General features: G+C 40.9%; 1 protein-coding gene across 1 annotated transcript in view; it reads left to right on the forward strand.

Annotated features, from left to right (window-relative positions):
- MINPP1 (multiple inositol-polyphosphate phosphatase 1) overlaps positions 1–12,310 on the forward strand; it is a 54,055-nt gene extending 41,745 nt beyond the window's left edge. Inside the window, exon 5 of the mRNA XM_052660985.1 lies at positions 12,238–12,310. Coding sequence (XP_052516945.1) covers positions 12,238–12,283 — 46 coding nt within the window. The 3' untranslated portion in view covers positions 12,284–12,310. The remainder of the gene's footprint in view (positions 1–12,237) is intronic.
- The last annotated feature ends 630 nt before the right edge of the window (positions 12,311–12,940 follow it).

Here is a 12,940-nt window from a genome sequence, read left to right on the forward strand (position 1 = left end):
TACTGAAGATTCTAAATTGTATGAATTACAGGATAATGGTAACTACAGTTATATTCTGTACTTATTTTCCCTTCCACTTCTTTAAAGCAGTTCCTTAGCCTCATGCCCTTGACCCATCCCTGGAGTCCATAAAGCCAGGCCCATTGAGCACACGTTGAGCAGTGGCAGCTGGCAGAGGCTTTGGCTGATATCCGTGATGGGGAATTCTAGGGGATGAAAAAGGCAAGGCTTTGCTGAAAGTTGCACATGTGTCATGCCGTGTCTGTGGTCTCTGCCCCACTCCATCATGTAATAACCATCATTGCAGTAACAATGTGTTTTACAGCAAACACCACATGACCAATTGTATGTCAGTAGAATCATGTTACATATTAATATTGCCCGAAAATATTTCCCAATCTGAGGATCTGAAAATAAAACTTAATCCCTGTATGGTTGTTAGCGTAACTGATGCCATCTTGGGCCCTTACAGTTTCTCCCTCCACTGACCCTACCCAGAACTATACAGTGAACCACTTTTCTGTCATCAAGGGCTTTGTATCTAATAGTTAATAGGTATTGTTTAATAATGATCAGGACCAGGTGGCCTCTATGCTCTGTTAGTCCCCAGACAATGATGAAAACCTTTGCTGATGAATTCCTGGTGCCCAGGAGACTAGTTACCCATTCATGAATCTTAGTTAGGAACGCTTGTCCTGTTTCCAGGTACCTACCTCATATCCTAGGTTAACTATACAATTATCCCAGTGGTCTCCCAATGATGTAGAGTATAGCTGTGAACGTTTCTGGATTATCCACCTGATCCCTTCCCTCCCTGTAAGTTACCCTACAGTAAAATGACCCATTGATTACACAGAGCTGCCTGCCTGGCATTTTGTTTTCAAGATGCCTTCTGTTTACACTGCATTCCTTCCATCCTCCAATAATTGGCAAGCCAAGCAGTAAACTGGAAACAACGCAGGAAGGAGTAAAGGGGCCATGCTAGGGGAAAGCCCATTGTTCACAGGGAAAATCCCAGGCTGGCGAGCTACTTCCACAGAGGGTGACCTGGCTAGGTTTATGGAACGCCAGGCATTGCGTGAGTACAGGAACACGCGAAAAAGGCTCCAAAGGGCAAATAGCTAGATATATTAACGGAAATGGGAAATCAAAAATGGGAAAAAATGAGCAAACTCTTGGTTGTTACATGGCTTTGTTATGAGCTCTAAGTACTAGCACAGAAAAGGAATTACAGCTCAGCAGGAAACTAGATAAGACTAAAGGCAGTGCCTTTAGGGAGGGATGTCTGGACAGCATGCTCTGCCACCTGGGCCACTACATCAAAATAACAACGGGAAGAACGTATTGAAATGGTTGCCTTTTACATGGTTAAAGTGCAGAGCCATAGGCTGCCCCATTCAAAGATGAGGACTATTATTTTGCAGGAGAATTGAGACTCCAGAGGTGGGGTCATAACTAAATGGCCTGTGTTTTAGGACATAACTAAAACATAGGCCACTAGGAATCGGAAATAATTGAGGTGAGATCCTTAAGAGCTGAAAACAACTAAGCGGGAATATTCCTCTGCTGAATTAGTAGCATTAGCCATCAGGTTTAAAACCAAATTGAAAGGAAAAATTTCCAGCTTTAGTATTGCATTTTTAGGATGCTTGAGGAGGTGGTATTAAATGGATCAGAAATGTCCCCAATGGCCTGGGTTACACTGCATCCTGCCCTCTGGCAATATTTGCATGCATTTGGGGTGGGTAAAAACTGACAGCACCTAGCCAACTTGATTGAATGGATATGTGCAGGTAGTATATACCTGGCTTGGCCAAATGAGGGAGAGATGCTATTCCTCCCTTCCTGGGCATTTATGGAAGAGTTAAAAGAAATAATGAGTTCCTCTTCTGAAACTCCTGTTAGATGTATGTTGGATCCTTTCAATCTATTCACCTGTAAATTGATGCTCCAGGTCTCTTCACAGCCTTTTAATATATTTTTCAACCCTTTGCCTCTCGATGCTGCTTTCTAATTTTCATACTAGTGTTGTCTAGCCTAGAGTTTATCCAATATGGTGAGGTCTTTTTGTTTTGTTTTTTAATTTGATTGCTACTTTTTAAAAACTGCAAGACTACTTAAATAATTTCCAGTACTTCTAAGTGGTTATTTTTCATATTCACCTGTTTTATTTCTTTTTGTTTTATATTTTAAAATGAAAGTTAACCTTCAGTTTGTCTCTTTGGGCATTCTAAATATCTATTTTAAAGTTTTTGTCATCCTGTAACTTAAAATTATTTTAAATTTTATCCAGGATGAATTCATGTTCTTGTTGTGGATTTTATTGTTCATTTTTCTTTTTTTAAGTTAAATATAAATTTATTTATTTTAACTGGAGGTTAATTACTTTACAGTATTGTATTGGTTTTGCCATACATCAACATGAATCTGCCACAGGTATACACGTGTTCCCCATCCTGAACCCCCTCCCTCCTCCCTCCCTGTACCATCCCTCTGGGTTTTCTCAGTGCACCAGCACCAAGCATCCAGTATCATGCATTGAACCTGGACTGGCGATTCGTTACTTATATGATATTATACATGTTTCAATGCCATTCTCCCAAATCATCCCACCCTCTCCCTCTCCCACAGAGTCCAAAAGACTGTTCTATACATCTGTGTCTCTTTTGCTGTCTCGCATACAGGGTTATCATTACCGTCTTTCTAAATTCCATATATATGCGTTAGTATACTGTATTGGTGTTTTTCTTTCTGACTTACTTCACTCTGTATAATAGGCTCCAGTTTCATCCACCTCATTAGAACTGATTCAAATGTATTCTTATTGGCTGAATAATGCTCCATTGTGTATATGTACCATGGCTTTCTTATCCATTCATCTGCTGATGGACATCTAGGTTGCTTCCATGTCCTGGCTATTATAAACAGTGCTGTGATGAACATTGGGGTACATGTGTCTCTTTCAATTCTGGTTTCCTTGGTGTGTATGCCCAGCAGTGGGATTGCTGGGTCATAAGGCAGTTCTATTTCCAGTTTTTTAAGGAATCTCCACACTGTTCTCCATAGTGGCTGTAGTAGTTTGTATTCCCACCAACAGTGTAAGAGGGTTCCCTTTTCTCCACACCCTCTCCAGCATTTATTGCTTGTAGACTTTTGGATCGCAGCCATTCTGACTGGTGTGAAATGGTACCTCTTTGTGGTTTTGATTTGCATTTCTCTGATAATGAGTGATGTTATCTTTTCATGTGTTTGTTAGCCATCTGTATGTCTTCTTTGGAGAAATGTCTATTTAGTTCTTTGGCCCATTTCTTGATTGGGTCATTTATTTTCTGGAATTGAGCTGCAGGAGTTGCTTGTATATTTTTGAGATTAGTTGTTTGTCAGTTGCTTCATTTGCTATTATTTTCTCCTATTCTGAAGGCTGTCTTTTCACCTTGCTTATAGTTTCCTTTGTTGTGCAGAAGCTTTTAAGTTTAATTAGGTCCCATTTGTTCATTTTTGCTTTTATTTCCAGTATTCTGGGAGGCGGGTCATAGAGGATCCTGTCGGAGAGTGTTTTGCCTATGTTCTCCCCTAGGAGTTTTATAGTTTCTGGTCTTACGTTTAGATCTTTAATCCATTTTGAGTTTATTTTTGTGTGCGGTGTTAGAAAGTGATCTAGTTTCATTCTTTTACAGGTGGTTGACCAGTTTTCCCAGCACCACTTGTTAAAGAGATTGTCTTTAATCCCATTGTATATTCTTGTCTCCTTTGTCAAAGATAAGGTGTCCATAGGTGCGTGGATTTATCTCTGGGCTTTCTATTTTGTTCCACTGATCTATATTTCTGTCTTTGTGCCAGTACCATACTGTCTTGATGACTGTGGCTTTGTAGTAGAGCCTGAAGTCAGGCAGGTTGATTCCTCCAGTTCCATTCTTCTTTCTCAAGATTGCTATGGCTGTTCAAGGTTTTTTGTATTTCCATACAAATTGTGAAATTATTTGTTCTAGCTCTGTGAAAAATACTGTTGGTAGCTTGATAGGGATTGCATTGAATCTAAATTGCTCTGGTTAGTATACTCATTTTCACTATTGATTCTTCCGATCCATGAACATGGTATATTTCTCCATCTATTAGTGTCCTCTTTGATTTCTTTCACCTGTGTTTTATAGTTTTCTATATATAGGTCTTTAGTTTCTTTAGGTAGATATATTCCTAAGTATTTTATTCTTTTTGTTGCAATGGTGAATGGAATTCTTTCCTTAATTTCTATTTTCTCATTATTAGTGTATAGGAATGCAAGGATTTTCTGTGTGTTGATTTTATATCCTGCAACTTTACTATATTCATTGATTAGCTCTAGTAATTTTCTGGTGGAGTCTTTGGGGTTTTCTATGTAGAGGATCATGTCATCTGCAAAGAGTGAGAGTTTTACTTCTTCTTTTCCAATTTGGATTCCTTTTATTTCTTTTTCTGCTCTGATTGCTGTGGCCAAAACTTCCAAAACTATGTTGAATAGTAGCGGTGAAAGTGGGCACCCTTGTCTTGTTCCTGACTTTAGGGAAAATGCTTTCAATTTTTCACCATTGAGGATAATGTTTGCTGTGGGTTTGTCATATGTAGCTTTTATTATGTTGAGGTATGTTCCTTCTATTCCTGCCTTCTGGAGAGTTTTTATCATAAATGGATGTTGAATTTTGTCAAAGGCTTTCTCTGCATCTATTGAGATAATCATATGGCTTTTATTTTTCAATTTGTTACTGTGGTGAATTACATTGATTGATTTGCAGATATTGAAGAATCCTTGCATCCCTGGGATAAAGCCCACTTGGTCATGGTGTATGATCTTTTTAATGTGTTGTTGGATTCTGATTGCTAGAATTTTGTTAAGGATTTTTGCATCTATGTTCATCAGTGATATTGGCCTGTAGTTTTTTTTTTGTGTGGCATCTTTGTCAGGTTTTGGTATTAGGGTGATGGTGGCCTCATAGAATGAGTTTGGAAGTTTACCTTCCTCTGCAATTTTCTGGAAGAGTTTGAGTAGGATAGGTGTTAGCTCTTCTCTAAATTTGTGATAGAATTCAGCTGTGAAGACATCTGGACCTGGGCTTTTGTTTGCTGGAAGATTTCTGATTACAGTTTCAATTTCCATGCTTTGTGATAGGTCTGTTAAGATTTTCTATTTCTTCCTGGTTCAGTTTTGGAAAGTTGTACTTCTCTAAGAATTTGTCCATTTCTTCTATGTTGTCCATTTTATTGGCATATAATTGCTGATAGTAGTCTCTTATGATCCTTAGTATTTCTGTGTTATCTGTTGTGATCTCTCCATTTTCATTTCTCATTGTATTGGTTTGATTTTTCTCTCTTTGCTTCTTGATGAGTCTGACTAATGGTTTGTCAATTTTATTTATCCTTTCAAAGAACCAGCTTTTGGCTTTGTTGATTTTTGCTATGGTCTCTTTTGTTTCTTTTGCATTTATTTCTGCCCTAATTTTTAAGATTTCTTTCCCTCTACTAACCCTGGGGTTCTTCATTTCTTCCTTTTCTAGTTGCTTTAGGTGTAGAGTTAGGTTATTTGCCTTTTTCTTGTTTCTTGAGGTATGCCTGTATTGCTATGAACTTTCCCTTAGCACTGCTTTTACAGTGTCCCACAGGTTTTGGGTTGTTGTGTTTCCATCTTCATTCGTTTCTATGCATATTTTGATTTCTTTTTTGATTTCTTCTGTGATTTGTTGGATATTCAGCAGCGTGTTGTTCAGCCTCCATATGTTGCAACTTTTAATAGTTTTTCTCCTGCAACTGAGATCTAGTCTTACTGCACTGTGGTCAGAAAAGGTGCTTGGAATGATTTATTTATTTATTTTTTTGAATTTACCGAGGCTAGATTTATGGCCCAAGATGTGATCTATCCTGGAGAAGGCTCCGTGAGCACTTGAGAAAAAGGTGAAATTCGTTGTTTGGGGATGAACTGTCCTATAGATATCAATTAGGTCTACCTGGTGTATTGTGTCGTTTAAAGCTTGTGTTTCCTTGTTAATTTTCTGTTTAGTTGATCTGTCCATAGGTGTGAGTGGGGTATTAAAGTCTCCCACTGTTACTGTGTTATTGTTAATTTCCCCTTTCATACTTGTTAGCATTTGTCTTACGTATTGTGGTGCTCCTATGTTGGGTGCATATATATTTATAATTGTTATATCTTCTTCTTGGGTTGATCCTTTGATCATTATGTAGTGTCCTTCTTTGTCTCTTTTCACAGCCTTTGTTTTAAAGTCTATTTTATCTGATATGAGTATTGCTACTCCTGCTTTCTTTTGGTCTCTATTTGCATGGAATATCTTTTTCCAGCCCTTCACTTTCAGTCTGTATGTGTCCCCTGTTTTGAGGTGGGTCTCTTGTAGACAACATATATAGGGGTCTTGTTTTTGTATCCATTCAGTCAGTCTTTGTCTTTTGGTTGGGGCATTCAACCCATTTACGTTTAAGGTAATTATTGATAAGTATGACCCCATTGCCATTTACATTATTGTTTTGGGTTCGAGTTTATACACCCTTTTTGTCTTTTCTGTCTAGAGAATATCCTTTAGCATTTGTTGGAGAGCTGGTTTGGTGGTGCTGAATTCTGTCAGCTTTTGTTTGTCTGTAAAGCTTTTGATTTCTCCTTCATATTTGAATGAGATCCTTGCTGGGTATAGTAATCTGAGCTGTAGGTTATTTTCTTTCATCACTTTACATATGTCTTGCCATCCCTCCTGGCCTGAAGAGTTTCTATTGAAAGATCAGCTGTTATCCTTATGGAGATCCCCTTGTGTGTTATTTGTTGTTTTTCCCTTGCTGCTTTTAACATTTGTTCTTTGTGTTTATCTTTGTTAATTTGATTAACATGTGTCTTGGGGTGTTTCATCTTGGGTTTATCCTGTTTGGGACTCTCTGGGTTCCTTGGACTTGGGTGATTACTTCCTTCCCCATTTTAGGGAAGTTTTCAACTATTATCTCCTCAAGTATTTTCTCATGGTCTTTCTTTTTGGCTTCTTCTTCTGGGACTCCTATGATTCGAATGTTGGGGCGTTTAGCACTGTCCTGGAGGTCTGAGATTGTCCTCATTTCTTTTAATTCGTTTTTCTTTTTTCCTCTCTAATTCATTTATTTCTGCCATTCTATCTTCTAATTCACTAATCCTATCTTCTGCCTCTGTTATTCTACTATTTGTTGCCTCCAGAGTGTTTTTGATCTCATTTATTGCATTATTCATTATATATTGAGTCTTTTTTATTTCTTCTAGGTCCTTGTTAAACCTTTCTTGCATCTTCTCAATCCTTGTCTCTAGGCTATTTATCTGTGATTCCATTTTGATTTCAAGATTTTGGATCATTTTCACTGTAATTATTCAGAATTCTTTATCAGGTAGATTCCCTATCTCTTCCTCTTTTGTTTGGTTTGGTGGGCATTTCTCTTGTTCCTTTACCTGCTGGGCATTCCTATGTCTCTTCATCACGTTTATATTGCTGAGTTTGGGGTGTCCTTTCTGTATTCTGGCAGTTTGTGGAGTTCTCTTTATTGTGGAGTTTCCTTGCTGTGGGTGGGGTTGTACAGGTGGCTTGTCAAGGTTTCTTGGTTAGGGAAGCTTGTGTCGGTGTTCTGGTGGGTGGAGCTGGATTTCTTCTCTCTGGAGTGCAATGAAATGTCCAGTAATGAGTTATGAGATGTCAATGGTTTTGGAGTAACTTTGGGCAGCCTGTATATTGGAGCTCAGGGCTGTGTTCCTGTGTTGCTGGAGAATTTGCGTGGTATGTCTTGCTCTGGAATTTGTTGGCCCTTGGGTGGTGCTTGGTTTCAGTGTAGGTATGGAGTCGTTTGATGAGCTCTTGTCAATTAATGTTCCCTTGAGTCAGGAGTTCTCTGGTGTTCTCAGGGTTTGGACTTGAGCCTCCTGCTTCTGGTTTTCAGTCTTATTTTTACAGTAGTCTCAAGAATTCTCCTTCTATACAGCACCATTGATAAAACATTTAGGTTAAAGATGAAAAGTTTCTCCACATTGAGGGACACCCACTCCAGTACTCTTGCCTGGAGAATCCCATGGACGCAGGAGCCTGGTGGGCTACAGTCCACGGGATTGCAAAGAGTCGGACACGACTGAGCGACTTCACGTTCACGTTCACGTTCAGATAAGTTCACAGAGTTACATGGAGAAGAGAAGAGGGAGGAGGGAGTTAGAGGTGATCCGAAGGAATGAGGTGGAATCAATAGAGGAGAGAGCAAGCTAGCCAGTAATCACTTCCTTATGTGCAGTCCACAACTGGACTGCTCAGAGATGTTAACAGAGTTATACAGAGAAGAGAAGCGGGAAGAAGGAGACAGAGGTGGCCAGGAGGATAAAAGTGGGGAATGAAAAGGAGAGAGACAGATCCAGCCAGTAATCAGTTCCCTAAGTGTTCTCCACCGTCTGGAACACACGGAAATTCAGAGTTGGGTAGAGAAGAGAGGGGGTAGGGAGGAGACACAGGCGACCTGGTGGAGAAAAAGGAGAGTCCAAAGGGGGAGAGAGCAGTCAAGCCAGTAATCTTGCTCCCAAGTAAAAATGGGTACTGAAGATTGGGTTCTTAAAGGTACAAAATTGATAACATATACCAAAAAGCAAAGATTAAAAATCTAGAGTAGAGTTTGGAATTTCAAAAATGCAATATTAAAGAAAAGAAGAAAAAAAAAGAGAAAAAAAAGTCACAAAAATTATAAATATATATATATATGAAGTTTGCTTTTAAAAAATAGGGTCTTTTTTTTTTTGCAAAGTAATAGTAGGTTATAAAAGTGAAAATTAAAGGAGTAATAGAGGACTTACAAATTAGAAAATTTTTTTAAAAATTGAAAAAAAAAGAATGATCGTAAAAATAGTAAAAATATATCTAGGACTTTCTCTGGTGTTGTAGGTATTGTGGGGTCAGTTCATTTTCAGATAGTTCCTTGATCCTGCTTTTATTTCTCAAGATCTATAGGCCTCTTCCTATGTAGTCGGTACTAACGACAGGGTTTTAATCTGTTGCACCTGTCACTTCCAAGGCGGTTCCCTCTGTTTTAGCTTCTTCTGTTTGCTGGTCTCTTCAGTGTCTGATTTCCACCCTGATACAAAGGGGGCGGTGGTGGACACTTTTTTAGGCTCACTTGTTCAGTCATGCTTTGGGGAGGGAGGGATGCTGCAAACAAATAACACTGGTGTGTTCTCGCAGTGCCTCAGCCACACCGGGCCTGCCCCACTCACGGCGCATGTACCCTCCCTCCCCACACTGCTCAGGCTCTAGGTTGCTCCACTGGGAACCGTTTGAGGCCGGCCCTGGGTGCATGCACTTCCCAGGTCTAAGCCACTCAGGTTCAGGCACTCGGGTAGGCCTCAGAGGCGCAGACTCGGTTGGGCCTGCATTTTGTGCCCTTCCCAGGTCCGAACAGCTCAGGTGGTAAGGTGTTTGGCAAGCGTGGTCGCTGCGACTTATCGCCTCCCCTGTCCCTGCCGTTTGGTTTTTTGGGTGTACAACCAGCACGCCTTCTCAGGCGGATGTTGACTGTCCAGAACCCCAAGAAGTCTTAGCAAAGAAGCCTGCTTGCAGTTTGGTAGATAATGCTTCTCTGGGGCTGCGATTGCCCCCTTCCGGCTCTGGCTGCCTGTCACTAGAGGGGGATGGTCTGCAGCCGGCTAGCTCTGTTCAGTCCTTTGTTCTGTGCACGGGCCTGGCTGTGTCTTAGGGCTTTTTGCGTGGTAGCTATCCCACAGTCTGGTTTGCTAGCCCAAGTTAGTTCATTCAGATTGCCCTCAGGGCATTCAGGCCAGATTCTTACTCTAAGCAGTGCAGCTGGAGCCTCCCTGCCCAGCCCCCACTTGCTAGTGGCGGGTGCAGGCATCTGTGCTGCTTCTCCGCTGGGGGAGTTACTGTTGGGCTTGTAATCTGTCGGTTATAATTATTTATTTGTTTTTCCTCCCTGTTATGTTGCCCTCTGTGCTTCCAAGGCTCGCCACAGACTCGGCAGTGAGAGTGTTTCCTGGTGTTTGGAAACTTCTCTCTTTTTAAGGATCTCTTCCCAGGATGGAGCTCCATCCCAACCTCTTCTGTCTCTTTTTTTGTCTTTTATATTTTTTCCTACCTCCTTTCGAAGATGATGGGCTGCTTTTCTGGATGCCTGATGTCCTCTGCCGGCATTCAGAAGTTGTTTTGTGGAATTTACTCCGTGTTTAAATGTTCTTTTGATGAATTTGTCCAGGAGAAAGTGGTCTCCCCATCCTAGTCCTCTGCCATCTTAGGACCGCCTCCGTTTTTCTTTTCTAAATTAGATTTGTTTTCATTTGAAATGTCTTTGGCACTCTTGTTTAGCATAGAGGTTGTGTTTATTTATGTCTTTTTCTTCTTTTCCTTTTTTTTCCTTTATTCAATGTTTCTATCCTTACATCTGTTTAGTGGTTTTGCAGTTGCCGTAGTCTAGATACCCAGCCAAATCCATGTCTCATAAAGATAGTTGGGGATCTCGTATATCATCAAGCCATTCGTAGGCATAGGCATTGTCCTCCTGATTCCTGAATCCACTGTCCCCTGTTCCCTGAGCTGCTACAGCCTACTGCTTCCTCTTAGACCATGTCTTCTAGAAATGGCTGTACCAGTTTGTTTTTTCCATCTTTTGAAATCCTTTGTTTTAACCAGTAAGTAATTAATTTCCCATCTCATTTAGAACATTTTTAGTCTATGTACAATAGGAAGGTTTTCATGTGTTTGAGAACAAAACAAAATCCCTAGACAGAAGTCCAGTCCTGCGGTCTAGTGTGACCTCTGCAACTGACAAGCTATGTGACTTGAAGAGGGTCACTTAGCTTCTTCACATTACACGTTTTTATTCTCACCTGGGAAATGAAGAGCATTCCAGAGAGAGTATGTTCGTGATAGAACAAACAAGAAAACATATCATGAAGTCTGGAGGATTTTTACCTTCTTTGAATTCTGTTCTTTGTTTTCAAATACTAAGTGTCCTGGTTAGTTGAATTTCAGTTTCCCCAAGTTAAAATATAAGCTTGTTAATAGAAGTCAGTTTATTTTTTGTAGATCATGGGGATAAATGAATAGGAATCTTAAGGAGCAGCTCAAAAAAAAAAAAAAAAAAAAAAAACCAGGCTCTATGATGATTTAGTGGAGTCTGTCCTGAGCTTTCCATGGATTCTGCAGCTCCATTTGGGGGCCAACATTAGTATAGCCGATGACTGGGACTGGTCTGGAAAGGAAGTGTCTGGGGAGCATCTTTTTGTTGATTCTAGAACCTGGCCTCACCTCAGCTCATGACACTTGAGTGGATTATTATTGCTCTCAGCTACTCTTGTACGAAAATCTCCCTGCTTGGGATGTCAAGCAGGCAAATCATTTCCTAAAGCAAACAGGTACAGACTATCTACCTGAATCTCATCTGTCTGGTGCAAGCCCAATCAAGATCAAAACTTAATTTTCTATTTGGGGCCAAAGGACAGTCCAGTGACAGAAATGTGAGGTTTGTAATAACTTGGAACTGAGACGGAAGGCCTAAGGCTTTGAGTCTTGAGTTAAAATCTAAAGAGGCTTTGGGAGAACAGAACCCACTGGGATCAGCAGGACCACTGCTTTTGACCTTGATGCTGATAAAAGTGAAACTAGGAAAAGCAATCAAAAACATATCTCCTCTCTTGATATCCTCTGTTATTTGCCAGCTCTGGAACCTTAAACCTGTCTTCTGGTCCCTCTCTTTCCCTCTTTCACACCCTGTCCTCAGGAAGCTGCAAGGCAGAGGGTAAAATCATTAACAGGAAGGGAAGGAGTTAAGTTCTGAGGAAAAGGGCAAGTTTGAGGTGCACAGGGTCTAGGGCTTGAATGCTCTTTTTGGTTATCCTTGACTTCTAAACTGGGATGCATGGGTTTCAGCATCTGGAATAAGTGCCCAGCACATCATAGGAGCTGAACAAATGAAGAGAATAGAACAAGGTAAAGTTCTGAGCCAGGTGTGCTGATTGCGCTTGACTCTGTCTTCTGAGGCTTCTCTGGTGGCTCAGATAGTAAGGAATCCGCCTGCAATGCAGGAGACCCAGGTTCAATCCCTCCGTCTGGAAGATTCCCTGGAGAAGGAAATGGCAACCCGCTCCAGTATTCTTGGAAATCCCAAAGATAGAGGAGCCTGGCGGGCTGTAGTCCATAGGATCACAAAGAGTCAGACATGACTGAGCGAATAACATTGTCTTCTGACTTTTTCTCTCTCTTCATTGAGTATTTATCTAGGGCCAGGAATCCTTGGGCTCACACTCACCTGCTGAGAAAGCCTGGACCAGGTGAGCACCAGGTGAGGGATGCATGGTCTCTTGAATGTGTTGCTTCTCTGCTGACTTGCTTGTTCTTCCCACATCCACCTTTCCATGCTGTTAGAGTAGTCACATCCAGAGAATCCTGCATATGGGCTTAGGGAGGAAACGATTGCAAGGAGCTCCTTTGCTTTTAGGCCCTAGGCCTGCCTCTAGCCACGTGAAACAGATGTTCCCCAAAGGCCAGCTCAGATTACTCTCCTCTGCATAGGGATTTAGGCCAAAGTCTTTTAACATGTATTTTCCTGACCTGTTTTTTGTGCATCCGTTTTTGTTTCCTTCAAGAAACTAAGGTGGAAAGGAGGCCAAGGGGAAAGAACAGGAAGAATGGAGGCATTTAAAATCCTGAGTCCCTGCCATCTCTTCCTCTTTGTAATCTCCGCTCCTTTCAAATATGATTTACATTTTTCATGGAAATCAATCCAGAGGAAGTTGTGGTCAGAAGCTGAAACGTTGTCTACCTGCGTGCCAGTGGACTGTTCCACTGATTTCCATCATTCTGACAGGCAGGAAAGCACGAACAGATTATGTGCTTAGATTGCTGGGCCTTGAGCTGAATCATCCACCTGTCTCACTGATCCTCACAGTAATCTATGAGGTAGATAACTGTTA

The sequence above is a fragment of the Budorcas taxicolor genome, chromosome 23, assembly GCF_023091745.1.
Source record: "Budorcas taxicolor isolate Tak-1 chromosome 23, Takin1.1, whole genome shotgun sequence".
Lineage (NCBI taxonomy): Eukaryota > Metazoa > Chordata > Mammalia > Artiodactyla > Bovidae > Budorcas > Budorcas taxicolor.